General features: G+C 42.9%; 3 protein-coding genes across 6 annotated transcripts in view; all 3 read left to right on the top strand.

The window, feature by feature from the left end:
* tbc1d15 (TBC1 domain family, member 15) overlaps positions 1–1442 on the top strand; it is a 12096-nt gene extending 10654 nt beyond the window's left edge. For both annotated transcript variants that reach the window (XM_050073082.1, XM_050073083.1), the window contains exon 17: positions 532–1442. In XM_050073082.1, the coding sequence (XP_049929039.1) occupies positions 532–711 (180 nt within the window). In that variant the 3' untranslated portion in view covers positions 712–1442. The remainder of the gene's footprint in view (positions 1–531) is intronic.
* A 4360-nt stretch (positions 1443–5802) lies between these two features.
* Positions 5803–17255, top strand: tph2 (tryptophan hydroxylase 2 (tryptophan 5-monooxygenase)). Its single transcript, XM_050073084.1, has 11 exons — positions 5803–6097; positions 9280–9414; positions 9505–9688; positions 10114–10214; positions 11413–11480; positions 11771–11967; positions 12091–12226; positions 12520–12646; positions 13404–13499; positions 13959–14092; positions 16418–17255. The coding sequence occupies exons 1-11, from the start codon at positions 5936–5938 to the stop codon at positions 16590–16592; spliced, it is 1515 nt and encodes a 504-aa protein (XP_049929041.1). The 5' UTR covers positions 5803–5935; the 3' UTR covers positions 16593–17255.
* A 1062-nt stretch (positions 17256–18317) lies between these two features.
* On the top strand, positions 18318–23003 carry LOC126408052 (P2Y purinoceptor 6-like). Of its 3 annotated transcripts, XM_050073408.1 has the most exons (3): positions 18326–18448; positions 19742–20016; positions 21673–23003. In XM_050073408.1, the coding sequence occupies exons 2-3, from the start codon at positions 19880–19882 to the stop codon at positions 22664–22666; spliced, it is 1131 nt and encodes a 376-aa protein (XP_049929365.1). In that variant the 5' UTR covers positions 18326–18448; positions 19742–19879; the 3' UTR covers positions 22667–23003. The 3 variants fall into 3 exon arrangements, with proteins under 3 accessions (XP_049929367.1, XP_049929365.1, XP_049929366.1); XM_050073410.1 differs by lacking the exon at positions 19742–20016 and having other exon boundaries at positions 18318–18448; XM_050073409.1 differs by lacking the exon at positions 18326–18448 and having other exon boundaries at positions 18983–20016.
* The last annotated feature ends 1153 nt before the right edge of the window (positions 23004–24156 follow it).

The raw sequence follows: 24156 nt of genomic DNA on the forward strand, positions 1-24156 counted from the left end.
TTTACATGTCGTTTTCTATATGTTCTCTGACATTTATCCTAACGATATGAGGCAGTCTTTGTGGAAAAAAAGCTTGTTTAGTGGACTAACTTTGCACTTGAAGGGATGCCCGTTCACTTACGTTTTAACAGGTCTGATGCTACTATGCACCCCGGCTGTATCTAGGCAAACGGCTAACATGCTAACTATTATCTGTATGTCACCAGTCACTTGAAACAAATTTAGGACGATAGAAGACGGGTTGAAGTAAACCGAAATTTCCCTTTAAGTAGAATGAAGTATAAGGTCAAGTAAACCAAAAATGTGACATAGAGGACACATGGTCTCAGGAGGACTCTGAATCTGTGGCAGCGTTAAAACTACTTTTGCAATTTTCACTTGCCCCCATGATTTCATTGCAAGAAAACCTGTCTAAAAACATCACAACATTCATAGCAACTCTTTAGAAAAGCAAAACAAAAACAGCCTGCGAAATCCTGGAATGATTGAAGGAGTGTAGCAGTAACTGTGTATGTTGTGCGTCCCCTTCAGGACTTGCCCCAGTCCGTCAGCGTCATCCTGGGCCTGGACTCGGAGCTCAGTGAGCCGACAGACTGTGGAACTCCTCCGGCTCTCAGACCCTCACAGCGAGCCTCACAGGATGCCTGCTCCAATGGACTCTTGAGACAAAGCAGCTCTCATAACGGCTGCAAAGTTGCCTTCATATCGTAGTGAACAGCTGATCCGACCAGAGACTGACTCAGTGTGTCAGCAGGAGGACGCCACGTTGCCACGACAACAGAGACGAGGAGGAGGAGGAGGAGGAGGAGGAGGAGGAGGATGTAAAAAGGATTTAAGATTATTCAGAATCTTATTTTTGTAATTTCTTGTACCATATTGTCTCTTTCATTCAGATAGTCATTCCTTCTCTCCTGATAGTGATGTTTTCTAAAGCTCCATTCACACACGCTTTAACCATGTGACAGGATATTATGGTCTGTCACAGATATGGACATTCAGCAGGACAGAGACAGACAGATTAAGGAGAGCTGAAGGGGAGGCAGAGAGCCTGCAGGAGGTGAATCAAAACTCTCCCTCCTTCATAACTCAGACATGAAACACATGATGATATCACTCAGTGGGACTGATCATTAGAGCGAACGTCCATAAAACTCAGAGATCCACTTTAAAAATCAGAGGACAGGATTTAAACAATAAATAATTCTCACAGCAGGTGTGTGTGGGCGTCACATGACCCTCCTTCAGTATTAATCATCTCATATGAAATGGAATAAAAGCAAATGTTCATGTTGATTTCCTCTGATGGGATGAAAATGTGTTTTTATATTCGCTCATTTTAGGGAATAAAAATGCTGCGTTGTTGTTGGGAGTTAAATGATCAGAGAAAGATTGACGGGTTTAATAAGGTTCACAGATTAAAGGATCATTCTGCTTCATCACAACTTCAGTCTTATTTCCACAGCGTCACGTCTGATGACATCACACAGTTTCATCCTCATGAGCTGCACATGTAAAAACACTTCTAAGATAACCTGTGCAGGATTTTTCTGTAAACAACTGGTGTTTCTCAAAGTCAAGGATCCTTCCTTGGTAGAATGAGTCCTTCCTAGGAAGGATCCTACAGAGGCAAGGCAAGACTCCTTCCCTAGCATCTAGTGAACACATATTGGAGCAAGCTAGTGAGTGTCCTCAGATATATGTCATCAACGCTCAGCAAACTGAGGAGGTTTCAGACTACTGTGATTATTATGGCACTCTCTAATGTTGTTTTACAATTTGAACAAATGTATCTATTGTCAGTCACGTGACTTTTAGGGAGAATATATTTCTGGATTAAACTTTATAAACCAAACAAGTAAATGAAACTTTTGTGGCACTTAGCGCCCCATCGCTGCTGTAAATGACTAATCATAGGGCTTAGGAGGTTATTCACTGAGTGCTGATCCGTAAGCAGCAGGTATCCAACAGCCACAGTGCCTAAAAAAAACAAACAAATACAGCGAGTAAACAGGAGTGAATCTGGGGTCTGCTTTTACTTTCACTTTGACTGCTGAATGTATTTACAGACAGTAACTGTCACCTTTAATGTCACAGTCATGTGATCACAGCAGGGACAGTGTAAGACTCAGGTTGTAATACTACTTATCTCTTTACAGTCCTTCAGATCTCAGTCCTGGCTTGCTTGTTGACACCTGTGGTTCCCATGGAAACAGCAGGTGTGTTTTAACACTGCAGTAAACACCCCCTAACCCTAACCCTAACCCTTACAGAGCAGCCAAACAAACTGAGGCTGCTTTAATTATAAATTTCACCCTGCACTCAGACACTTTGAGCGTCCTGTGGCTGCTTCACAATAAAAGCCAGTTTTAAAGTGTTTAATGTGAAGCAGCAGTGATGAGAGTCCAGGGTTTGATTTCATCTGACGCAGCTCACGCATTGATGATGATGATGATGATGATGATGATGATGATGACGCAGAGCTCTGTCATGTTTCTGCTGCAGGTTTAAACTTTGTGTAAATCAGTCACTTTGGGCAATGAAAGGATTTCAGGAGCTCTTTTAACTTCTCATTGTTAATAACATAATCTAGTTAAAGCTGCAATAATCAAAACTTATATGATAGAATTATCATGTCCAGCATCTCAGCTCCTTGTTTTGTATGTTTGTTTTTGATGAAATTCACAGGAACAACTTTATGATCTCAACAATAATCTTTGTTTTGTTTTCATCTCGTGTTGCTCAGGTCACTGAACAGGTTTAAATGTGACAGTAGTTGAATTCAGATACAGTCAGTTCATGATGACACAGCGTCTTTATGTAAGCTGTATTTAAACTCTCACATTTACAGAGCTCCACTATGGTGCCTGAGCAAAATATGTCCGACTCAACACATCCAAAGAATCCAATGTCCACCGAAAAATATTCCAGGCCCCGGGGCCTCCTACCTGTTGGACGTGCCCGTAACACCCCTAACAGGAGGGGCCCTGGAGGCATCCTGATCAGATGCTCAAACCACCTCAACTGACCCCTTTCAACACAAAGGAGCAGCAGCTCTACTCCGAGCTCCCTCCGGATGTCCGAGCTCCTCACCCTATCTCTAAGGCTGAGCCCAGCCACCCCACGGAGGAAACTCAGTCACTACCCAGAGCTCATGACCATAGGTGAGGGTTGGGATGTAGATGGACCAGTAAATCGAAAGCTTCGCCCTCCGGCTCAGCTCCGTCTTCACCATGACGGTCAGGCGCAGCACCTGCATCACTGCAGAAGTCGCATCTAACCACCAATCCATCTCGAGCTCCATTCTACCCTCACTCACACACCATTATTTCTGAACCTGACCTGAGGTCAGACTGATGCCACTCACATCTCCTTCTTCAGCCATCATCACGATACATCCAAAAATCATCACACACAGAAAATCGTTAAAGAAACATTTACACTCTTTTACTCATGATTCACATCCTGACAAACATCAACAGATACCCTCCCTCCAGCCCATTCCAAAAACAACAAAACAAAGACAAACAGACAAGATGGCGATGACCAAAATGACAACCTCGAGGCTTCAAAACGAGTCTACAAACCAACCCTTAAATCACATCCAAAGCCCCCAACAGTCTGTGGAGTCTGTCAGTTTCAGAGTGTGATCCGAGTGTGAACTGACACAGACGTACAAACATAAAACTCCAGACACAGACAAAATGTTGATGCTGTCTTTTTACTGCAGGAGACAAACAAGTGAAATTATTTATTTAAAGGACCCGATGGTGTGAGCTGAAACTCCTCAACATTAAATATACATACTAACATGAAACATCGACAGTGTTAGAGAAGATAAAAGTCGGTATTAAAGAAGACAAAACAATCATTAATATTCACATGATTTTGTTTGATTTAAATGTCAGACTGAGTGAGGAGCTGCTCGTCTCCAAATGTCACTTAAGCTGCTTTCATGTGTGTGATGGACGAGTCTTCCTCCTCTTCCTCTTCCTCCTCCTTTGATGGGAGACATTTGGCGTCGCAGGCGGAGGAGACGGAGGAAAGGTATCACCTGCTATCTGCTCATAAAGCTTCTTCATCAGAGCGAGAAGAAAGCAGCCGCAGCTCCTCCTGCCCGCTCACCGCTCTTTCATTTCCTGTCTGACAGGAAATTGAGTGAGCAGGCGGGTGATAGCGGCAACTTATCCAGCCTCCATCTCTGAGGCTTTTATTGAGGTGGAGGCTGCTTTGTGAGGAGGGACTGTCACTCAGCTCCACCTGCCCACAGTGAGCTCAGTGAGGCCAGGTGGAGGCTCAGCAGAGCAGCCGTCTGACGCTCATTATAGAAACAACACAAACATGGTCATGAAGGAAAAACCACAGAAACAGGCTGAAAAACATCAGCAGAGAAAAATCATGAAGACAGATCCACATCAGAGCTCGCTGAGGAGAACTCACACACACAGCTCGCTGTGAATGAGGCACATTAAAAAACAGCTCTGAAAAGTTGCTTCACACTTTACAGCTACAAACTGAGCTTTTCTCTCTTTTTAAAATCATATTTTTTGTGTTTAAATCTGGTCTGTTTGCTAAATGTCATGTGACACAATAAATGCAACATCCTTTTAAAATTTACTTACCTGTCAATAATAGTTTGACAGTAAAATTTGTGCTGAAAAAGAAAATGATTTTCATAAAACTTTTTTTTAGCTGTTACTGTTAACAAAAGTCAAACCAAAATATAACATATTAATCAGCTTTAGAGAAGCTGGGAGGTTATCTTTGGACAGAGCTAGGCTGTTTACAGTCTTCATGCTAAGCTAAGATAGCTTTTTCCATCTGCTTACAGACTTTATGCTAACATAAGTTAGCTGTTTGCCCCTGTTGACAGTCTTTCTTGATTAGCTAAGCTAGCTGTTTCCATTTGTTTCCAGTCTTAATGCTAAACTAAGCTAGCTGGTTCAAGTCTTTATGCTATGCTAAGCTAGCTGTTTCGATCTGTTTCCAGTCTTTATGCTAAACTAGCCGTTTCAAGTCATTACGCTAAGCTAAGTTAACTGTTCCCAGCTGTTTACAGGCTTTTGCTAAACTAAGCTATCTGTTTCAAGCATTTATGCTATACTAAGCTAGCTGTTCTCATCCCCTTCCAGTCTTTATGCTAAGCTAAGACCTTTGTTTCAATCTGTTTACAGTTTTTATGCTAAGTTGGGCTAGCTGTTTACAGTCTTTGTGCTAAGCTAGGCTAGCTGTTTTAATCTGTCTCCAGTCTTTAAGCTAAATTAAGCTAGCTCTTTCAATCTGTTTACAGTCTTTATGCTAAGCTAGGCTAGCTGTTTTAATCTGTCTCCAGTCTTTAAACTAAGCTAAGATAAGCTAGTTGGATCAATCTGTTTAGTCTTAATACTAAGCTAACTAGCTTCATGTTTAGTGTACAGACATTACAGTGGAGTTGGTGTGATCATGTGACTCAGAGAGAAAGAGGGGAGGATTGAAGTAAATGTTGAACTGTTGAGCTCCCATGAATCAGCTGTGTGTGTGTGTGTGTGTGTGTGTGTGTGTGTGTGTGTGTGTGTGACTTCTCTGTTGTTTATGGTCCTGTCAGGTGTTAGCATGATGCCAACAGGTGAACATAGTAAACATTACCTGTTTTACAGTCTGTTTATTTTTAATGTCTTTTTTTTATTTCATCACAATATCTGTATTTTTATTCTGCAGGTATAGAATGAATGTTTATAAAGTTTTATTCAGGAGAGAAATCTTCAGTGTATCAGCAGCAGAAGGAGGAGCTGCTCCTCTTCCCGCCTTCCTCCCTCCCTGTGTCAGTATTTAAGAGGAGGCGTGCCAGTGTGGGGTCGGCGTCGGGCCGACACAGTGTGTGAGTGCAGCATCATTGTGAGGAGCGTCAGAGTGAGGCGTCAGGCTGGAGCCCTGGTACTCCTACACCCACTGGTTCCCCATGGCCTCGTCCCATGTGATGAAGCCCGGCCCCATGGAGCCGGTGCCCCGCATGCAGCCAGCCATGATGATGTTCTCCAGCAAGTACTGGTCCAAGAGGGGGCTGTCCCTGGACTCGGCCATGTTCCACCAGCAGCAGCAGAGACACACCGGGGGGCAGATGGTGAGTACCCCTCTTCATCATCATCCTCTTCCTCTGCAGGTTTTCTTGGTGTTCAGACTGAAGATACACAGAGTTTGAGATTCTGTCTTTCTACTCTCTGTTTGGATTCATTTAGAGTCACCAATTAACCTGTACAGTCCAAAGACATGCAGGTTAACTGGTGACTCTAAATTTGACTCTAAATTGTTCGTAGGTGTGAATGTGAGTGTGAATGGTTGTCTGTCTCTATGTGTCAGCCCTGTGATAGTCTGGTGACCTGTCCAGGGTGTACCCTGCCTCTCACCCAATGTCAGCTGGGATAGGCTCCAGCTCCCCCGCGACCCCCAACAGGATAAGTAAATTAATGAATGAAAGACGTTTCAAGTCATTTAATAGCTTTACATAGAGGTCGTAAATGCCCCAAATATTTGATCTAATTTCATTTCTTTTAATTTCTTTTTGTCAAAATAAGTAGAGCTCTTCTGTATAAAAGTCCACTTTAAATCTTTAAACCTTACGCTGTACTTAAAACTGTATTTTTACTTTATACGTTCATTACCTGTAGAGGAACCTTACTCACTCTAATGACCATGTCACCTACAGAAAATCTCTGACTGCACAGGACCACATATAAAATACTGACCTTTATAGTCAGCTGCAATGCTTCAGTCAGCAGAAGATAATGTATCAAACAATCAGTGTTAAATTTTGTTAGAAAATATTTTGAAAAAGGCTTAAATTTAAGTGTGGTATTTGCAGACACCCTGATACACTTCAAAACAAACAATTGATGTTCAGCTGAAATAAAAAACATCTAAAACGTGAGGTTTAAATTCCTGTCATAATTTTAAACCTTTTCTTTTGTAGCACAAAATAATTTATTATTTCAACAATCAACAGCTGACGGTATCTTTTCTTTCACGCTGATGAAACACGTCACGAACATGATTTCAGCTCAGAGGAAACAAAGTGTTTGATGATCCCGTCGATATGAGTCACACCGACGGACGTCTGACGGCAGCTGAGAGGAAATTAAAGTGTGTCCACAGCAGATAACAGCTGATTGATGCTGAAGCTTATCAATACATCAGCTCCATATTTACATTCATGAAGCTTCGCATATCACACTGTGTTTACGTTTACAGTGGAAACTTTAGCAAACCAATGATTAATTAATAACAGAACCTGATACACAAATATGATTTACATAAAACAATAGGAACAAAGATGGAGGAAGAAAATCAACAGAAGATAAAAACATATAAAGAAAACAGTATTTTTTTGAACAGGTTTTAGGGTTTATTTATTTCATATATTCTTCAGAGAACCTTGTGATTTGTTGTCTGCATTTACGTTTGTTTACAACATGTTGTTTGTTGATGTTGTGTCTGTTTGTCCTCTCTGTTTTGAAGACTGTGTGAAGACAACATGGACAATAAACTGACCTACATCAGCTGTCATTTCAATATATTTCTTTATAATTCAAATGGTTACTGCTTTCATCTTTGGTCAAACATTGTTTCACATTACGAACCTTTTTTCTGTCGCTAACAACAAGCGACATTTAACATCAGTGTCATGAGAAATGGAAATTAATAGTGTGAGGTCACATACTGATAAATGGTAAAATGGACTGCACTTGAAAGTGCTATTTACACTACACGCCACATTCACCCATTCACACACACACTGGTTGCCGAGGCTACATGGTGCCACCTGCTACTCAGTAACCATTCCCATGCTCTCACAAACCGATGGAACAGCCATCAGGAGCAATTTGGGGTTCAGTATCTTGCCCAGGGACACTTCGCCATGCAGGCTGGAGGAGCCAGAGATCGAACCACTGATCTTCTGATTGCACGAATAACCAGGCAACATATTACAATACTAATAACTATCAGGAGAAGGTCATCATGCTGCAGGTTCATCAGTCAGTGTGAGAGAAGAGCTTCACTCTGGTTTCTGTTATTCAGCTTGTCAAACGTCAACTTACATGAAACTGTTTATATGCTTCTGCGCTGGCGTAATGTTTTCAGGTTGTCCATCTCATTCATTCTACAATGCAATGTCTCAAGAACACCTTCAGGGAATTTCTCCAAACTGGCTTCAAATTCAACGTCTACTTTACTCAGCAATGAACTGATTAGATTGTTGTGGTCATAGGTCAAAGGTCAAGGTCACCTCACCTATCTCATTTTCGTTGACTTGGATTCAAGTATGAACCATAGACTGTGTAAATAATGGCTGTAGCTTCCGTGACACCAACAACTGGTTTATGGACTGCCATTTTTAAGGGTTGAGGTCAGCATCTCCACCGTCACCATCTTGGCTTTTTGGAGCCAGAAGTGACCATATTTGCACAAGTGGTTGGAGCTGTGGAGCAGCGAGGGGTGGGTCTGACTTTTACAGACTGTAGCCTCGCAGACAGCCTGTCACACAAAACAGCCATGCCCTTAAATATGTGTAACTTTGGGCCTTGATAAAATGGAAACCGGTGAGTTATATAAAAATAAATCCTGCTGTACAGCTGTCATGGATGTTGAAATTAGCTATAGAGACCAAAATATTTTTTTGTACCAGGCTGTAAACATGTTTATTTCTGCTGTACAGTTGGGCATTGTAACATGGGAGTCTATGGGGATTGACTCCGTGTTGGAGCCAGCCTCAAGTGGCCGTTTGATGAACTGCACTTTTTGGCACTTCAGTGTTGACTTCATTTTTCAGCCTTTGCCACTTGGGATGAACTGATCATATTTTGGCGGTCAAAGACATCTGTCTCCTTTTGAGAACGTGATATCTCAGAAACACCTTAGAGAACTTCTTCAGATTTAGCACAATTGGACCTTAACCCCCTCGCTGTCCTCTTCAGAATCTCCTCTGCGCCCAATATGCCCAAGACTGCACAACAAACCCTTGCTTTTACCACCTTATTCACCAGGAGACTCGTTCTCCTTAAGTGGACACACTCCTCTCCTCCTACGCACAATAGATGGGCTCATGAGACACTGCATTAGGCTCGAGAGGACCAGATTCTCTGTGAGTGGATCCTTAATTAAGACGTTCTACTTAATTTAGCAACCCTTTGTAATATATATTGACTCACTGACTATCAGTGAAGTTACTGATGACTAACTGAGCCCTCCCAAAAGTGTTTGTTTAGTCTGTTTACACTATGTGTTGTTTTTGTTGTGGTCTGTGTTCAGTCGAGGCGTCCGTCCTTCTGTCCCATCAACGAGACACCGGACAAAGAGGGCGCTGAAGAGAGTGGGAAGACGGCGGTGGTGTTCTCTCTGAAGAATGAGGTTGGCTGTCTGGTCAAAGCTCTGCGACTCTTCCAGGTGACACTTTTGCTTCCTGTTTCCTATTAACACCTTCCCTTATTATTGATTATTGATTATAGTGACGTCTGATGTGGATTTAATCTGCAGGAGAAGCGAGTGAACCTGAGCCACATCGAGTCTCGGATGTCAAAGCGAGTGTTGAACGAGGTGGAGATCTATGCCGACTGCAACTGCAGTAAAAAAGAGTTTAACGAGCTGCTGCAGCTTCTCAAAGATCACGTCAACATCATCTCCTTCAACACACCTGCACATGTGTGGTCAGCTGAGGCAGGTAGGAACACCTGAGCTGTACCTGTGCACATGTACCTGTGTGGTCAGCTGAGGCAGATAGGAACACCTGAGCTGTACCTGTGTGTGGACCATGGCGGTTAGAAGTGACTGAACTGATGTTTCCTTCTTGTATCTTCACAGTGTCGTAAAGTGTAAATGTGAACAAACTGTCTGATCTTTCTGATATTTGTGATCAATCAAACACTCTGAGGTGTCCTGATGTTCAGTCATTATTATTCTCGTTTCACTTTTATCATAAACACAAACATCCAAACTGGACCTCAGAGATTCTCACTGAATATATTTAACTGAACAATCACCATAAACTTGATGTAGTCAGAGGATCAAAGTGCAGTAGGTAGTTATATCTGTGTTGTTGTTGTTGTTGTTGTTGTTGTTGTTGTTGTTGTTGTTGTTGTTGATCAGATGGAGACGAAGTTCCCTGGTTCCCCATGAAGATCGCTGAGTTGGATCAGTGTTCTCACAGAGTGTTGATGTACGGATCAGAGCTGGACGCTGACCATCCTGTGAGTTCTCCTTAACATACCATATTATATATACTGACAGCAATTAATAGCCTGAGCTATTTTTTCTTAAATCACTAAACTCAATGTGTCTATATTTGGAATAGGCTGTTAAAATACAATCAAATTGTTTATTTGAACCAGTATGAATATTACATGTATAAAAATCAGGCTTCAGATATGATATTAATTATGAATCATTCATTTGATCTAGCTTTGACAGACATCAGAGCATCGGGTAGACAGAGTTACAACACATGTTTTACAGCACCTGGCATACCAGCACAACACCTCTTTATCCTGTTAAACAATACTCACAACTTGGATTAATTTCTATGAAAAACCCTTTTGATTCTTTTCATTGGTGGACTCTTACGGACCAATTCATATTTGTATGTGCGATCTAAACAGCTATCTAACGTAAGCTCAAGTGGGTGGCCAACAACCTGTGTTATACATGTAAAATCAACTGCTTGGTAACCAGACCAGGCGTCTAACTGATACAGGCCTTTATTTGTCAAAATGTGTAGCCACACCAGGCTGGTAAAAGTTTTACGGTACGTTACGTATTTCATATGTGAGAGCTGAAGGTTGACCGTCCAGCAGAAGAGCAGCACAACCAGCTGATACGCACACACAAACATCTTAACAACATAACATCAACATATAAAGAACCAAAGCAGACGGACTGAAGGAGGATGTGAGAAAGTCGTGACTCCATCAGTCTGATAAAACAGCAGATTATAAACTGTTCCTTTTCTCTCTGTAATGAGCTCCAACGTGTGTTTCCATTTCCTGACACTGACATTAATATTCAGGTGAAGAAATACTGAGTCCTTCTTTTTTATATGTTTTGTTATAACTGGAATAATCTGTCAAATATTCACTGTGGGTTTGCAACTGTAGGAGAGAAGGTCAGGACCTCTGTGTCTGCTCGTCTGTTTAATGCTTAATATCAATCATATTAATGACTGGTGGTGATTTTATTTTAATGTGGTTCTTTAAAGACTCCAACAGAAGTGACTCTAAACTGAAGGAGTGTGTCAGAGAGGAGTAAGAGGAAGATTGAAGACAACATTCATGACTCTGTGAAGCTGAAAATATGACACGTCTTCTGTTAATAAAGGTTAAAATGGTTGGATCAGTCTTTTATGTCTCTAGCTGACCTCTGCGACCTCTGTGACCTCTTCCTCCCTGTCAGGGCTTTAAGGATGAAGTTTACCGTCAGAGGAGGAAATACTTTGTGGAAGTGGCCATGAACTATAAATTGTAAGTATCATGAAGTTTTCCCAGGTTTTTAATGGTTGAAATTTCTGTTCAGGCGACGTCTCAAACACGTTTTTAGTACTTCATGTAGAATGAAACTCAGTGAACACATAAAGGACCAAAGTTTGACTCAAAGTGACCGGTCTTCGTCTAAACGTCACTGTAAACAGTTTGAACAAGAGAGTCTGTGGCCTGAAACATGAGTGACAGGCAGACAGTACATGGTTGAGGTGTCACAGCATAAACATGTAAACACATGTAAACATTCAGCTGCGTGTGTGCGTGCTCCTCAGCGGGCAGCCCATCCCTCGTATCGAGTACACCCAGGAGGAGGTGAAGACGTGGGGGGTGGTGTTCAGAGAGCTGACCAAGCTGTACCCGACTCACGCCTGCAGAGAATACCTGAAGAACCTGCCGCTGCTCAGCAAACACTGCGGTTACCGTGACGACAACATCCCCCAGCTGGAGGACGTGTCCCGGTTCCTCAGAGGTTTGTCTCAACATTAATCAGAGTCTGCAGGACGTCTGTGCTGGAATGGAAATGTGAATCTATGTCACTATAAATAATCTGTAATCAATAATAACAACTGATGACTGTCTGTGTGTGTTTCAGAGAGGTCTGGTTTCACGGTGCGACCGGTCGCAGGTTATCTGTCTCCCAGAGACTTCCTGGCTGGTTTGGCCTACAGAGTGTTTAACTGCACTCAGTACGTTCGTCACAGCACCGACCCGCTCTACACACCTGAGCCGTGAGTACACCTGCACACACACACTCTCAGTCAGTGTTCAAACAAAAATAAAGAGACCTTCAGACAGCTATCAGGACGTCTTAAGCTGTCACATGGAGGCTCCAGGCACACTACTGCAACTGTTTACATTACATACACTGCTACATGTAGCTACATGCTAACATCAGGGAAACATGTCTTCTTGTTGCTGATGTTGATTTAAATTCATATTCCTGATGTTCTTCTGACGTTGTGTCGATGTTGTACTGATGTTCTCATGATATGCTTATGTCATGCTGATGTCATGTGTGCAGGGACACGTGTCACGAGCTGCTGGGTCACGTTCCTCTGCTGGCTGATCCAAAGTTCGCTCAGTTCTCTCAGGAGATCGGTCTGGCTTCTCTTGGAGCGACTGATGAAGACGTTCAGAAACTGGCCACAGTGAGTCACAGCTGCTCCTCATATTAATGATAATATCAGTGTCTGATGGTACATCTGGTCACGTGACTCTCCTCAGTTATTACACATGTGATGTGTTCACACTACAAGCAACAACACAACAGCGTGACCAGCTACGTTGACGTAGTTTCGTCGTCACAGGCTTGTGTGTGCCTGTTATTTGCCTCAAAGCACCTCAACCGCACATCATCAGATGTTCATATCTGGTCAGAAAATTTTACCGCTCCATTGCATCCCTGTCTGCACATAAAGCTAGCATAGCATCAGCTAACTGAGCTAAATAACACAGCACTACAGCTAAAAACATAAAAACAAAAACATATGATTGGTTGACACTTCACTGCATCATTGGAGCACGTCAGGCGTCAGTTTGCAGCCTCATGTCACCGACTTACATCGAAAACGTCTCGTAGCCTGTTGCTGTGTTGCTAGTAGAGTGAGCACAACATTAGAGCCCCATCAGCATCAGTTTAATAATGTCAAATTCTTCAACTCCATGCTGGTTTTAGGATGAAGACAAATGTCAGTTTCTTCCAACATAATGTCATTTTATGTTTCAAATAATGTGCAGCTTTATAGTTTGTCTGTTTTTGCAGATTTTTACCCCAAAAAAGGCAAATTAATGTACCCAAACTTCTTTACAACTATAAACTAACTATATATTACAACATGTTACTGTACTCCTCCTCGGTACTCTGCTCTTCTAATGAGTGTGTTGTGTGTTGTGTGTTTTGAACAGTGTTATTTCTTCACAATCGAGTTTGGACTCTGCAAACAGGATGGTCAGCTGAGAGCTTACGGAGCCGGTTTACTGTCGTCTATAGGAGAGCTGAGGGTAACACATGCGCACGCACACTAACAAGTTATTCTTTATCGATTAATCGGACAGTTATTTTCTTTAAAAATGTTGAATTGTCTACAGAATGTCACAAAATAGTTAAAAATATGTACATGTGTAGATGTATTGAGATGTCTTGATTTGTTGATTTGTTGGACCAAACGTCTAAAACACAAACATAATAATTTACTGTAAAATAAAAGAGAGAAAAACCCAAATTCTTCACTGTTGAAACAATAACTAATAAAAATCATAAACTTTATTTATATGGAACGACATTACAAGGTTTTTTCACATGGGGAAATATGATGAAAACATTAAAACACTGTATTAAAACCCAGCTGATAAAAGTACAGAGAATGAAACTTTGGACCAACAACACACTTTTTAACATAAAAACAGATTTCCAGAGGTGATGTCAGAGATGCTACTGCTGTTTGGTTGTTTGTTTCCCAGCATGCCCTGTCAGATGAGGCCTGTGTGAAGATGTTCGACCCGAAGACGACCTGTAACCAGGAGTGTCTCATCACCACCTTCCAGGAGGTTTACTTTGTGTCTGAGAGTTTCGAGGAGGCCAAAGAGAAGATGAGGTGACGCTCGCACAGAAAACATCCTGTAAACTGCATGTTTACATGTTCATACTCAGAGTTATCGTCTCATCAACACATGATGAAAATTATTGGTAGTGGTAATACAGTTTATCCACTAACCGCGCTGAGGTCTTAACAACAACAGACACAAAACGTTCAGGTGACCCTTAGGTCCCTGGATCAATCACAGTCTGACTGTCTGAGGGACAAAACACATCAGAAAGGGCAAAAAGAAAATTGTTACACAAGAACGAGTTCCATCCATCCATCCATTTTCATCCGCTTATCCGGGGCTGGGTCACGTGACGTCCCTCTCACCAGCAGCACTTTCCAGCTCCTCCTGGGGGACCCCAAGGTGTTCTCAGGCCAGATGAGATATGTAATCCCTCCAGCGTGTTCTGGGTCTGCCCCGGGGCCTCCTACCAGTGGGACGTGCCCGGAACACCTCTAACAGGAGGCGCCCAGGAGGATCCTGATCAGATGCCTGAACCGCCTCAACTGACCCCTTTTGACGTGAAGGAGCAGCGGCTTTACTCCGAGCTCCCTCCTGACGTCTGAGCTCCTCACCCTATCTCTAAGGCTGAGCCCAGCCACCCCACAGAGGAAACTCATTTCAGCCTTCTGAAATGAAGCCTTCTTTTGGTCACTACCCAGAGCTCATGACCATAGGTGAGGGTTGGGACACTACCCAGAGCTCATGACCATAGGTGAGGGTTGGGACGTAGTTGGAGCAGTAAATCAACAGCTTTGCCTTCTGGCTCAGCTCCCTCTTCACCACGACAGTCCGGTGCAATACCTGCATCACTGCTGATGCCGCACAACACCACCTGTCCATCTCATCCTCCATTCTACCCTCACTCATGAACAAGATACTTAAACTCCTTCTGTTGGGGCAGTAACTCCCTCCAAACACAGAGGCGGCAATCCAGCGTTTTCTGGCAGAGAATCACGGCCTCAGACCTGGAGGTGCTCATCCTGACCGCTTCACACTTAGCTGCAAACTGCATCACCTGATAACCAATCAGCTTTTTATTAATCTCTCAAGACAGATTCTGCAATTTACATTGTAAAGGATTCCAGATTGGCTTTTTATTAGTTTTTTGTTTTAGCTGATCTGCCTGCAGATATCTGCCGATAGAGATCAGTAATCAGTGAGCAGTGCAGATGAAGTCTTGCCTCAGATATCTGCTACACCAACGCAACACATTCTCACTCTGTCACATATCGACGTTTGGTCATGTTCTGCCTGTTACATGCATTGTCTTCTTTCAAAATACATACACAACGCAAATTTATGTGTGTTTTTTTCCTCCAACAACTAATGTGGATGGTTGGGTTTAGAAAAAAAGAACAGGGTTTGGCTCTCTAATCTTGCGGGAGGTGAACACTGCTGAAAAGTTGGACCCATCCACCACCCGTCCTGCCCTACCCTACTTGGACTTTCGCCACTTTAACTTTGGTACTTGTCCCACCACGTTTCCCCCTGACAAAGTTAAAGGACGGCTTTTACCGTCACTGTCTGAAACCCCAAGCCACTGCCCAGGCGCCGGATTTCGACGACTTCGGAGTGAGACCAGGTTGGCAACACTGAACTCCTGAAATATCAGCTGTTGCCTTCAGAGGCTAAATTATCATCAAACCGATGGGTGATGGGTTCAGAGTTCTAAGGATCATCGGTCCGATCCCTGTCTCCTCCTGTCAGTGTCCTGGTCTACAACAGGAACCTAACCTGCAGTCTGGGGCCTCTCAGAACCTGGAAGAACCAGACGTTGTCAGCTCCACTGTGTGGGAACCAGAACATTTAATAATCAACCTCATTTAAACTTTCAGTTTGTCAGCAGAGCTGCGTTCAGCTGTGAGAAGATGTGGAGCTCATGCATGTGTTAACATCAGTATGGTTAGATGAACAGAACATTAGACTGACCCCAGATCAGCTGTCAGCTCGCCCTCTGTCTGCCCCATCAAACTAAAACATCCTGCTGCTCCATTTCCTCCTGAAGAGAAGACGAAGAAACATCTGTTCGAGAACAGACTGTCGGACACACTGCGCACATGTCTGAGCTTTAGATTCTTCAAGATTAAATCAAATGTAGAGACGCAGCATGACTGAGAAAGTTACTGAGAGATGTAATTTAACATTTAACACTCTGAATATCTGAATCAGAATATCACCTGTGCACTAAAACTCTCATGTTTGATAATGAACCTGCTATTTCCCGCTCAGAGTCCCTGAACCTGGACTCAGTATCAGCTCCTGACCAGAGGTCAGGTTCAGGAACCTGTCTCGTGGTCGTGGTGCTGACGGTGTCTCCTCTCTCCTCACAGGGAGTTTGCTAAGACGATCAAGCGTCCGTTCTCGGTGTACTACAACCCGTACACTCAGAGCATCGACCTGCTCAAAGACACCCGCGGCATCGAGAACGTGGTGCAGGACCTGCGCAGCGACCTCAACACCGTGTGTGACGCTCTGGGCAAGATGAACACCTACATGGGCATCTGACACGTCACACCTGAGTCACCGCTGAGCTCTGATTGGTTTAAAACATCACATCACACCTGTGTTTGTCTCTCTGAGCTCTGATTGGTTCAAAACATCAGTGACATGTACCTGTAACAGAAACGTGTAAATAAGATTTACTACATTCCACATGACGGTGTTGCTGTCTAACTGTGGAGGACAGAAGCTGCCAAAATTGTAAATAAATAAATGACTCTTAACGTGCCATTAAATGTAACAAAAATAATATTATAAAGAAACATAGACATTGTATTAATTCCTCTATTTATTTACTTTCCTAATTAGTTTTCCCTTTTATTTATTTATTTGTATTAATGTTGTAATTTATTTATTTGTTGATTCTGGCAGGTTCCATCCTCCACACCTAATCAATCAGCTGTAATAAAGGGGTGATAAACTGTCAGTAAAGGCTGTAATCATGCTTAATAACATCATTCACTGATGCTTTATAGATAGTATTATTATTATGAGCAGTTACTTTTGATCCAGGTTGTGAAAAGCTGCTGCTGTAAATCCTTTCTTTCAGGTAATAATAATAAATGTTTTCCGTTGTGAAGAGAGCGGAGCCAAACTTTGACGTGAGCAGCTTTCGGTCATGTTGCTTCAGTTTTGTGCTGTCAGTTGGTTTTTCAAAATAAAACAGCATAAATGTGTATTTAACCCTGATGTTGTGATGAAGATAAATGGTCGTCTTCATCTCATCTCAAGACTCTACACAACACCATTTAAATCCTTTATATGTGTGTGAATATATACATATATTAAAGGTCCAGTGTGAAGGATTTAGAGGGATATGTTGACAGAAATGGAAAACAATAATATAATAATAATGGTTCTTTCTTGAGTGTATAATCACTTGAAAATAAGAATCTCCATGTTGCACCACCATGTTTCTACAGTAGCCCACTCTAGATAGAGACATTCAGGTTTTCATATCAGCCACCATAGTTTCATTTCTCAACCTCACTGCTAGCTGTCACTAAATCCTACAGACTGGAGCTTATAAGAAGTTACGATATATAGTTTAAATAAATTATTATATATATTTAAATACGTTATTGTAGATATGTTTAAAAAACTTATTATATATATATATTTTTTAAAAGTTATTATATATTTAAAGCCCCTACAAGGAACTTTCATTTTGAGTTGATTTTGGCGACCCTGTGGACAAAAGCGGTAGTGTTTTGCCGGAATGAAGCCTACATTTCCCATGAGCTCTAGCGTGTATTGTCGTAAAGACGCTTACCTGGCTCGCGCATGTGTTTGTTTTGGGGATGAATGAAACAACAAGACGGGAAAACTTTGCCCCCGCTCCTATCGGGGATCCCAGCTCCACCTCTGCCGCGCCCCAGCTCCACCTCTCCGGCGTAAGTGCCACCGCCGCTGGGGTAAACGCAGCGGTCGGCTGGTAAGGCTGGAGGCCTGTTTGGTGAGCACTTCCACGGCTTCTTGGACTGAGTATGGAGCGGTGCCTCGCCTCTTTATTTCTCGGCACTCGCTGGACCCTGTCGACGCCTGGCTGGTACCTGTTGTCGGCCCGGATGAGGTGTTCCAGCCCCGCGGCTCCTGCTCTCCTTGTCCCCGCTGGCGCAGGGTGAATCTGCGCAACCTGCGGCCTCTGTGTGTGGCTCCCCAGACAGCTAACGCCATGGACCCGCCGGCTCCTGCCAGGATTGGGCTGGTAAATGCTAGATCGCTAGCGAACAAAACATTTATCCTGAAGGATTTCACTATAAATGTAAGCAGCTAGGTAAGATGACGTGTGCCGTCTGAGTGCTGTAAATCGTTTCGTCCTGGAAGCGACCTGGGGCGGGCCCAGACACAGTTTCCTAAAGGTATGGATATACACTACATAGAAATAGCTTCTCTTCACACCGATGGTCTCATTTGCTGTTGTATGTCACGCACAGACATCAGCAGAAACGAGAGACTTTTGCATATCCAGTTAAAAGTTCCTTGTAGCGGCTTTAAAGAAGATGTCATATATGTCTTTAACCCTTTGAAATTGGAGTGATATCTCCTTTCTTGTGCTGCTTTCAGACGCCATTCATAAGTATTCAAACCTTTGACCTCTGAGCAAACTGGTGCAATGTCTTTGAAAAATATGGGAAAAAAGGAAATGAGCAACTTGCCAAAAAAATTAAGAGATTTAGTAAGTTATTTCTCAAAGGCTAGGGAGGGGAAAGACAGGGAAAAACTATATTTCTAAGTATCATTATTATATATATTTAAAATTATGTTGCAGAATTATACTTTAATTTTCAAGCTTTTTTCCAAGTCATTTCCTTTTTTGTTTGTTTGTTTCTTTTTTTTTTAAACAAATTTTCCTGTTTTTGATTTTCTCTTTTTGCTAATTTCTTACTAATTTTTTGGCTCATTTCATCTTTTGTTGCTCATTGCTTTTTTCCCATGTTTTTGAAGGAAAAAAAGGCAATTTGCTTCAGTTTCAAACAGTTAAAGAAGTTTATGTGTTTAAAGAAATTTTTGAGCAAATACATGCTGACGAAAAAGGGAAACAGACAGTTACAATTCACTTATGTTTTCTGTCAAGGTTTGTATATAGACTCCAGTAAGGAACAGAATAAAATAGATTTACTCTGAGGTTAAGGGAGAATGGAGATGGGCTGCGTCAGGGAGCAGGGAGTGTTGGCTGATGGGAGGTGTGGAGGGAACGGTGTGGTCGAGTGCAGAGAGAATAGCAAAGTGATAGAGCAGGCAGGTAGATGAAGATGAACTTCACAAACACTAGAACACAAGAAGTGACCTGAACGAGTCACTACCACTGACTGGATGATGTGACGATGAGTAGACGGAGGACTGAAGGAGGTTATATACTGAAGCTGGATGAGCTTGATAAGAGTCAGGTGTGGATGGAGTCAGGAGTCACAGCTTGACCCTGAAGAGGGAGAGCCATTTGTTTGGATATCAGCAGATACTTTGTCACATCAGGATCTTTGAGTGTTGATTATAGAGTATGTGACACATGTAAAGCTGTGTTTGACAGACAGCAGGTCCGTCATCATGACATCCTGACTGGTTATAAACTGAACATGTTCAGAGTGTAGAAATCAAACAACATGCTGAAACCAGTCCAATAAAACAGGAAGTGATCATTCTGTGTCTTTTAGAGTCACTGAGATAATTGATGATCAGCAGTAATCATCAGGCCTCGTCCCTCAGAGGGAGTTTCAGGTAAACACTGACGACATTCAGAAATATGAGGTGAGGACATTTGCATGCTGGACGCAAAGATTGTTTTGTAACAAATGCGTCTGTATGCAAACGTCCTGCGGGGCGGTGGGAGGGTCTGCTGTGTCTTTATAAAGGATGAAGAGGAGCAGAGAGACTCCTCACTGAGCTGCAGACATCTATCTTCTTCATCATCATCCTCTGTATCCTCAAGGTCAGTTCAATCAACACACAGAACAACATGAAATACTCTCCACTTTACTCTGTTCATAGCAAATATAACTTATTGATGATCATTGATAACAACCTGTTTAACACATCAGACAATAGAAAACAGTAACAGTCTTTACAATGTGGAGTTTTTGGAGGGAAAACTTAACGAAATGTGACGTACATGTTTCTAATCAGAGTTTGAATTCGCACATAAAAATAAAATTTAACTGGGCATGAAGTTCCACAGAAAAATAAAACACAGACACTAAAAATTCCATTTTATTTTGGGTTTCTGATTGGTTGTTCAGTGACAGATTTCAGATTGAATCTCTTTTAACTGACAGGATTTTTCAGTCTCAACTTTCTTTGTTTTAAAGAAAATCAGCAGAGAGTAAAAACAGACGTCACGCACTCACAGTTTGAGGGTTTCAGGGGAAAGTATGCAGATTATATGTAAATCACTCTCTCCTCATTCATCGCCTTCAAACCTCCTCAAACTTCCACACCAAACTGGAAACCACAGACACTGAGAAAACAGAGTGACGTGTAGAAAACATCAGAATGTAAAACAATAATCTCATAATCAGACTTCAAAGTTTTATTTTCAGTGATTGAAAGTGATTTTCCTGCTCCACCAGAGACACCAGGAACTTGAAAAAAAAGTCTAAGGCTGTGTCGGCAATCACTAACTACCCACTATATAGTCCACTATAGTGAGGTCGCCATTCTGTAGTGCTGTCCAAATGTATAGTAGGAATTATTATACCCTATACAGGGGACTCTGAGTATCTGATTGTCATTAACAAAGCATTATATCCCATCATGCATTGCACCAAAGAAATGGACAGGCTATATGGGACGGACAATGAAATGGTTCAACTTATGATGACATGTTGAAGTTTGTTTTACCAGTTTCTTTGTCATGTATTTAAACCAGTGGTTCCCAACCCTTTCCTTGAGGGACCCTTATTTCAACCATTGTAGACTTTGGATCAACCACAAACATGATTCTGTAGCATTTCACTTGCTCACTGTCATCCAGAGTTTGGAGAATATTTCTCCGACCTTTTTGTGTTTCCACCATTTTCTCCTCTGATTAAGAAACTCTTAAGCCTCTGAAAAGTCCTCCTCCCTGCTCCCAACAGTTTTTCACCATAGGAGCTCTTTTAAGGTCGAAGAAGTTTCGTGAATAACTTTTATCTTTACAAAGACTTAGACTTAACTTCAAGGGGAAATTCTAGGAGCAACTCTTTGTACGAGGAAGCTTTGTGAATACGGCCCCTGATGTCCTGAGCTGTTGGACGCCTCAAAGGCATCACGGAGACGAAATGAAATGAATTGCAGAGCACCTGATGCTCCGACGTTAATAATTCATGCTGTCAATTTATCATAACTCATCACCTTCATGCCTTCAGTGTTTGTTCCCTTCACTCTGTCACTGTGTAAACATGACGGTGTGTTTTAACTTTGATATTCTTTCATGATGTATTTGCCGTGGAGGATCATGGACATTTTCTTCTTCTTTAGCTGCACTGAATGCACTGAAGGCTGTCCTCTACAGGAGCAAAGATGATGATGATGATGAGAGTGTGAATGAGTTTAGTTTTTTGGTGCTAATTTCCTGTGCAGATAATAACTTTTCTTCCTCCGTCCTCAGACTGGTCATGATGGGAAACAGCAGCACAACGTCTCCTCCATCATCTGTCAATGACTCCAACATCAGCTCCAACCACTCCATCAGCGGGAGCCACTCCTTCAGCCACTTCTGGTCTATGCTCTTGTCCTTTATGGACAGTTACACTGAGATGATGACCCAGTGTCACCTGGAAACTGATAAACTGGGCTGGTTAGTGGTGAAGATCTTCATACTGGTGACGGCCCTCCCAGCTAACGCAGGTTTGATGTGGCTGCTGCTGAAGAGGAGGCGAGCCATGACAGCGTCGGAGGTGCTGGGACTCAACGTGTCCCTCATGGACGTCCTGTACTGTCTCTGCCTGCCTCTAGACATTTACTCCACCCTACATGAGACCTCTCAGATGACCAGCTCCATCAGAGAGGCCCTGTTTGCGCTCAACCTGTTCGGCTGCCCGCTGCTATTGACCTTCATGTGTTTGGAGCGCTACGTGGCGGCAGCTCGGCCTGTCCTCTACATCAGGCTGGGGAGGTGGGAGTACCGGGCCGTGCTGTGTGCCTGTGCCTGGCTATTCACCCTGGCCGTGGCCCTGTTGGGGTACTTCGTCCAGATGTTCACCATGGCTCTGTCCATGTCCGTCACCATCTCGCTGCTCTTCCTGCTCATGCTGCTGTGTCTGCTGGGGATCGTGTGGGTGTTGTGTCAGAGCGGCCCGGGCGAAGCTTCAGGGTCCAGCGTGCCGCTGAAGAGACGTGCTCTGAAGAACATTGTGGCGGTGATGGTGCCGTCAGTCGTGGCGTACTCTCCTCTGGTGGCTCTGGTCCCGTACGTGTCTGTGATCGTCTCCCAGCCCACAGAGAGCGTCAGCCCCACACAGTGTACCGTCCTGCAGGTCCTGCTGCTCTTCCCAAACTTCGGCCTGTTCATCGGCCCCACGTTCTACCTGTCCCGCTTCAGACGGGCGAGCTGCTGGGCCAAAGTGCAACAGAGCCCCAACTCCAAAACACAGACCGAGTAGATCATCTCTTTATGTAGATCCTTTAGCTGTTAGTAAACCGTATGATGTTTTTTGGTGGGCGGGACTTAGCTGGAGGCCAAACATCTCTCCACAGGCATTAGTGTGTGATATGTGAGTAGTGCATTTGGAAATATTCATTCTGAGTGTCGGAGCGCACTCAACAAGACGACATTTTAAGACTCCTATGTAGCCACAGCCCTGTTGGGGGGAGTCGTGTTTTGCCTCCAACTAACAAACTGACGTCACGGTGATGTCAGCCCTAAAAGGGTCGGTCTGCAGCTAATGATGATCTCATTATTTATTCAATAGGTGTGATTGTATTTAAATCTGTACAGAATAAACCTGAGTGGAAATTAAACTGTAAATGTTGTGTCATCTTCTTCTGTGGTGCTTTAATTAAAGAAACCTGAGAGTAGTTTTAACATTAGAATCAGGAGAAGACGAAGAGTCCATCTCCACCAGCTCAGCTCACAAAACCACACATGCAAATAAGCTGCTGATGCTGTGAACTTCCTGTCATATTGTTCCTCTGTGTAAAATACAGATTTATTTACAAGTTTTCTACATGAATCAAACATGTTAAGTCAGATCAAATATTTCTGTGACCTCCACACGTCCGTCCTCGCCGACCGTCTCCTGCAGCCGAGGTCGACTCAGCGCCGTCCACAGACTCTGCTTCAGCTCCAGGACCTGCGACACGTACTCCTGCAAAATGAGACCACATTAAACTTTTATCACGTCTCATATCAAACTGCTGCAGGAAACATCACACACATTATTATAAGAGGAAGAATCTGAAAGGTGGGTGTTTGATCCAGAGCAGGTGTTTGTGGAGCAGAGAGAAATCAAATAAATAAATGAATGAATAAATAAACAAACAAATAAATAAAGAACTATAATATCAAAATATACTATTAAAAAGAGATGTTGACGTGTTGCAGGTGTTGACGTGTTGCAGGTGTTGACGTGTTGCAGGTGTCGACACGTTGCAAATGTTGACATGTTGCAGATGCTGACGTGTTGCAGGTGTCGACAAGTTGCAGGTGTTGACATGTTGCGGGTGTTGATGTGTTGCAGGTGTTGACATGTTGCGGGTGTTGATATGTCATAAGTGTTGACATGTTGCAGATGTTGATGTGTTGCAGGTGTTGACGTGTTGCAGGTGTTGATATGTCATAAGTGTTGACATGTTGCGGGTGTTGATGTGTTGCAGGTGTTGATATGTCATAAGTGTTGACATGTTGCAGATGTTGATGTGTTGCAAGTGTTGATATGTCATAAGTGTTGACATGTTGCGGGTGTTGATGTGTTGCAGGTGTTGACATGTTGCGGGTGTTGATGTGTTGCAGGTGTTGATATGTCATAAGTGTTGACATGTTGCGGGTGTTAACATGTTGCAGGTGTTGATATGTCATAAGTGTTGACATGTTGCGGGTGTTAACATGTTGCAGGTGTTGATATGTCATAAGTGTTGACATGTTGCGGGTGTT

The sequence above is a fragment of the Epinephelus moara genome, chromosome 20 (assembly GCF_006386435.1).
Source record: "Epinephelus moara isolate mb chromosome 20, YSFRI_EMoa_1.0, whole genome shotgun sequence".
Lineage (NCBI taxonomy): Eukaryota > Metazoa > Chordata > Actinopteri > Perciformes > Serranidae > Epinephelus > Epinephelus moara.

Excerpts from the sequence above, each read along its gene's own strand:
- tph2 (XM_050073084.1), top strand. The coding sequence starts at position 5,936 with ATGGCCTCGTCCCATGTGATGAAGCCCGGCCCCATGGAGCCGGTGCCC. Across the intron at positions 12,227-12,519 it reads CCGCTCTACACACCTGAGCC|GGACACGTGTCACGAGCTGC; the intron begins GTGAGTACACCT and ends TCATGTGTGCAG. Across the intron at positions 12,647-13,403 it reads ACGTTCAGAAACTGGCCACA|TGTTATTTCTTCACAATCGA; the intron begins GTGAGTCACAGC and ends TGTTTTGAACAG.
- LOC126408052 (XM_050073408.1), top strand. The coding sequence starts at position 19,880 with ATGCGTCTGTATGCAAACGTCCTGCGGGGCGGTGGGAGGGTCTGCTGT. Across the intron at positions 20,017-21,672 it reads TCATCCTCTGTATCCTCAAG|ACTGGTCATGATGGGAAACA; the intron begins GTCAGTTCAATC and ends CTCCGTCCTCAG.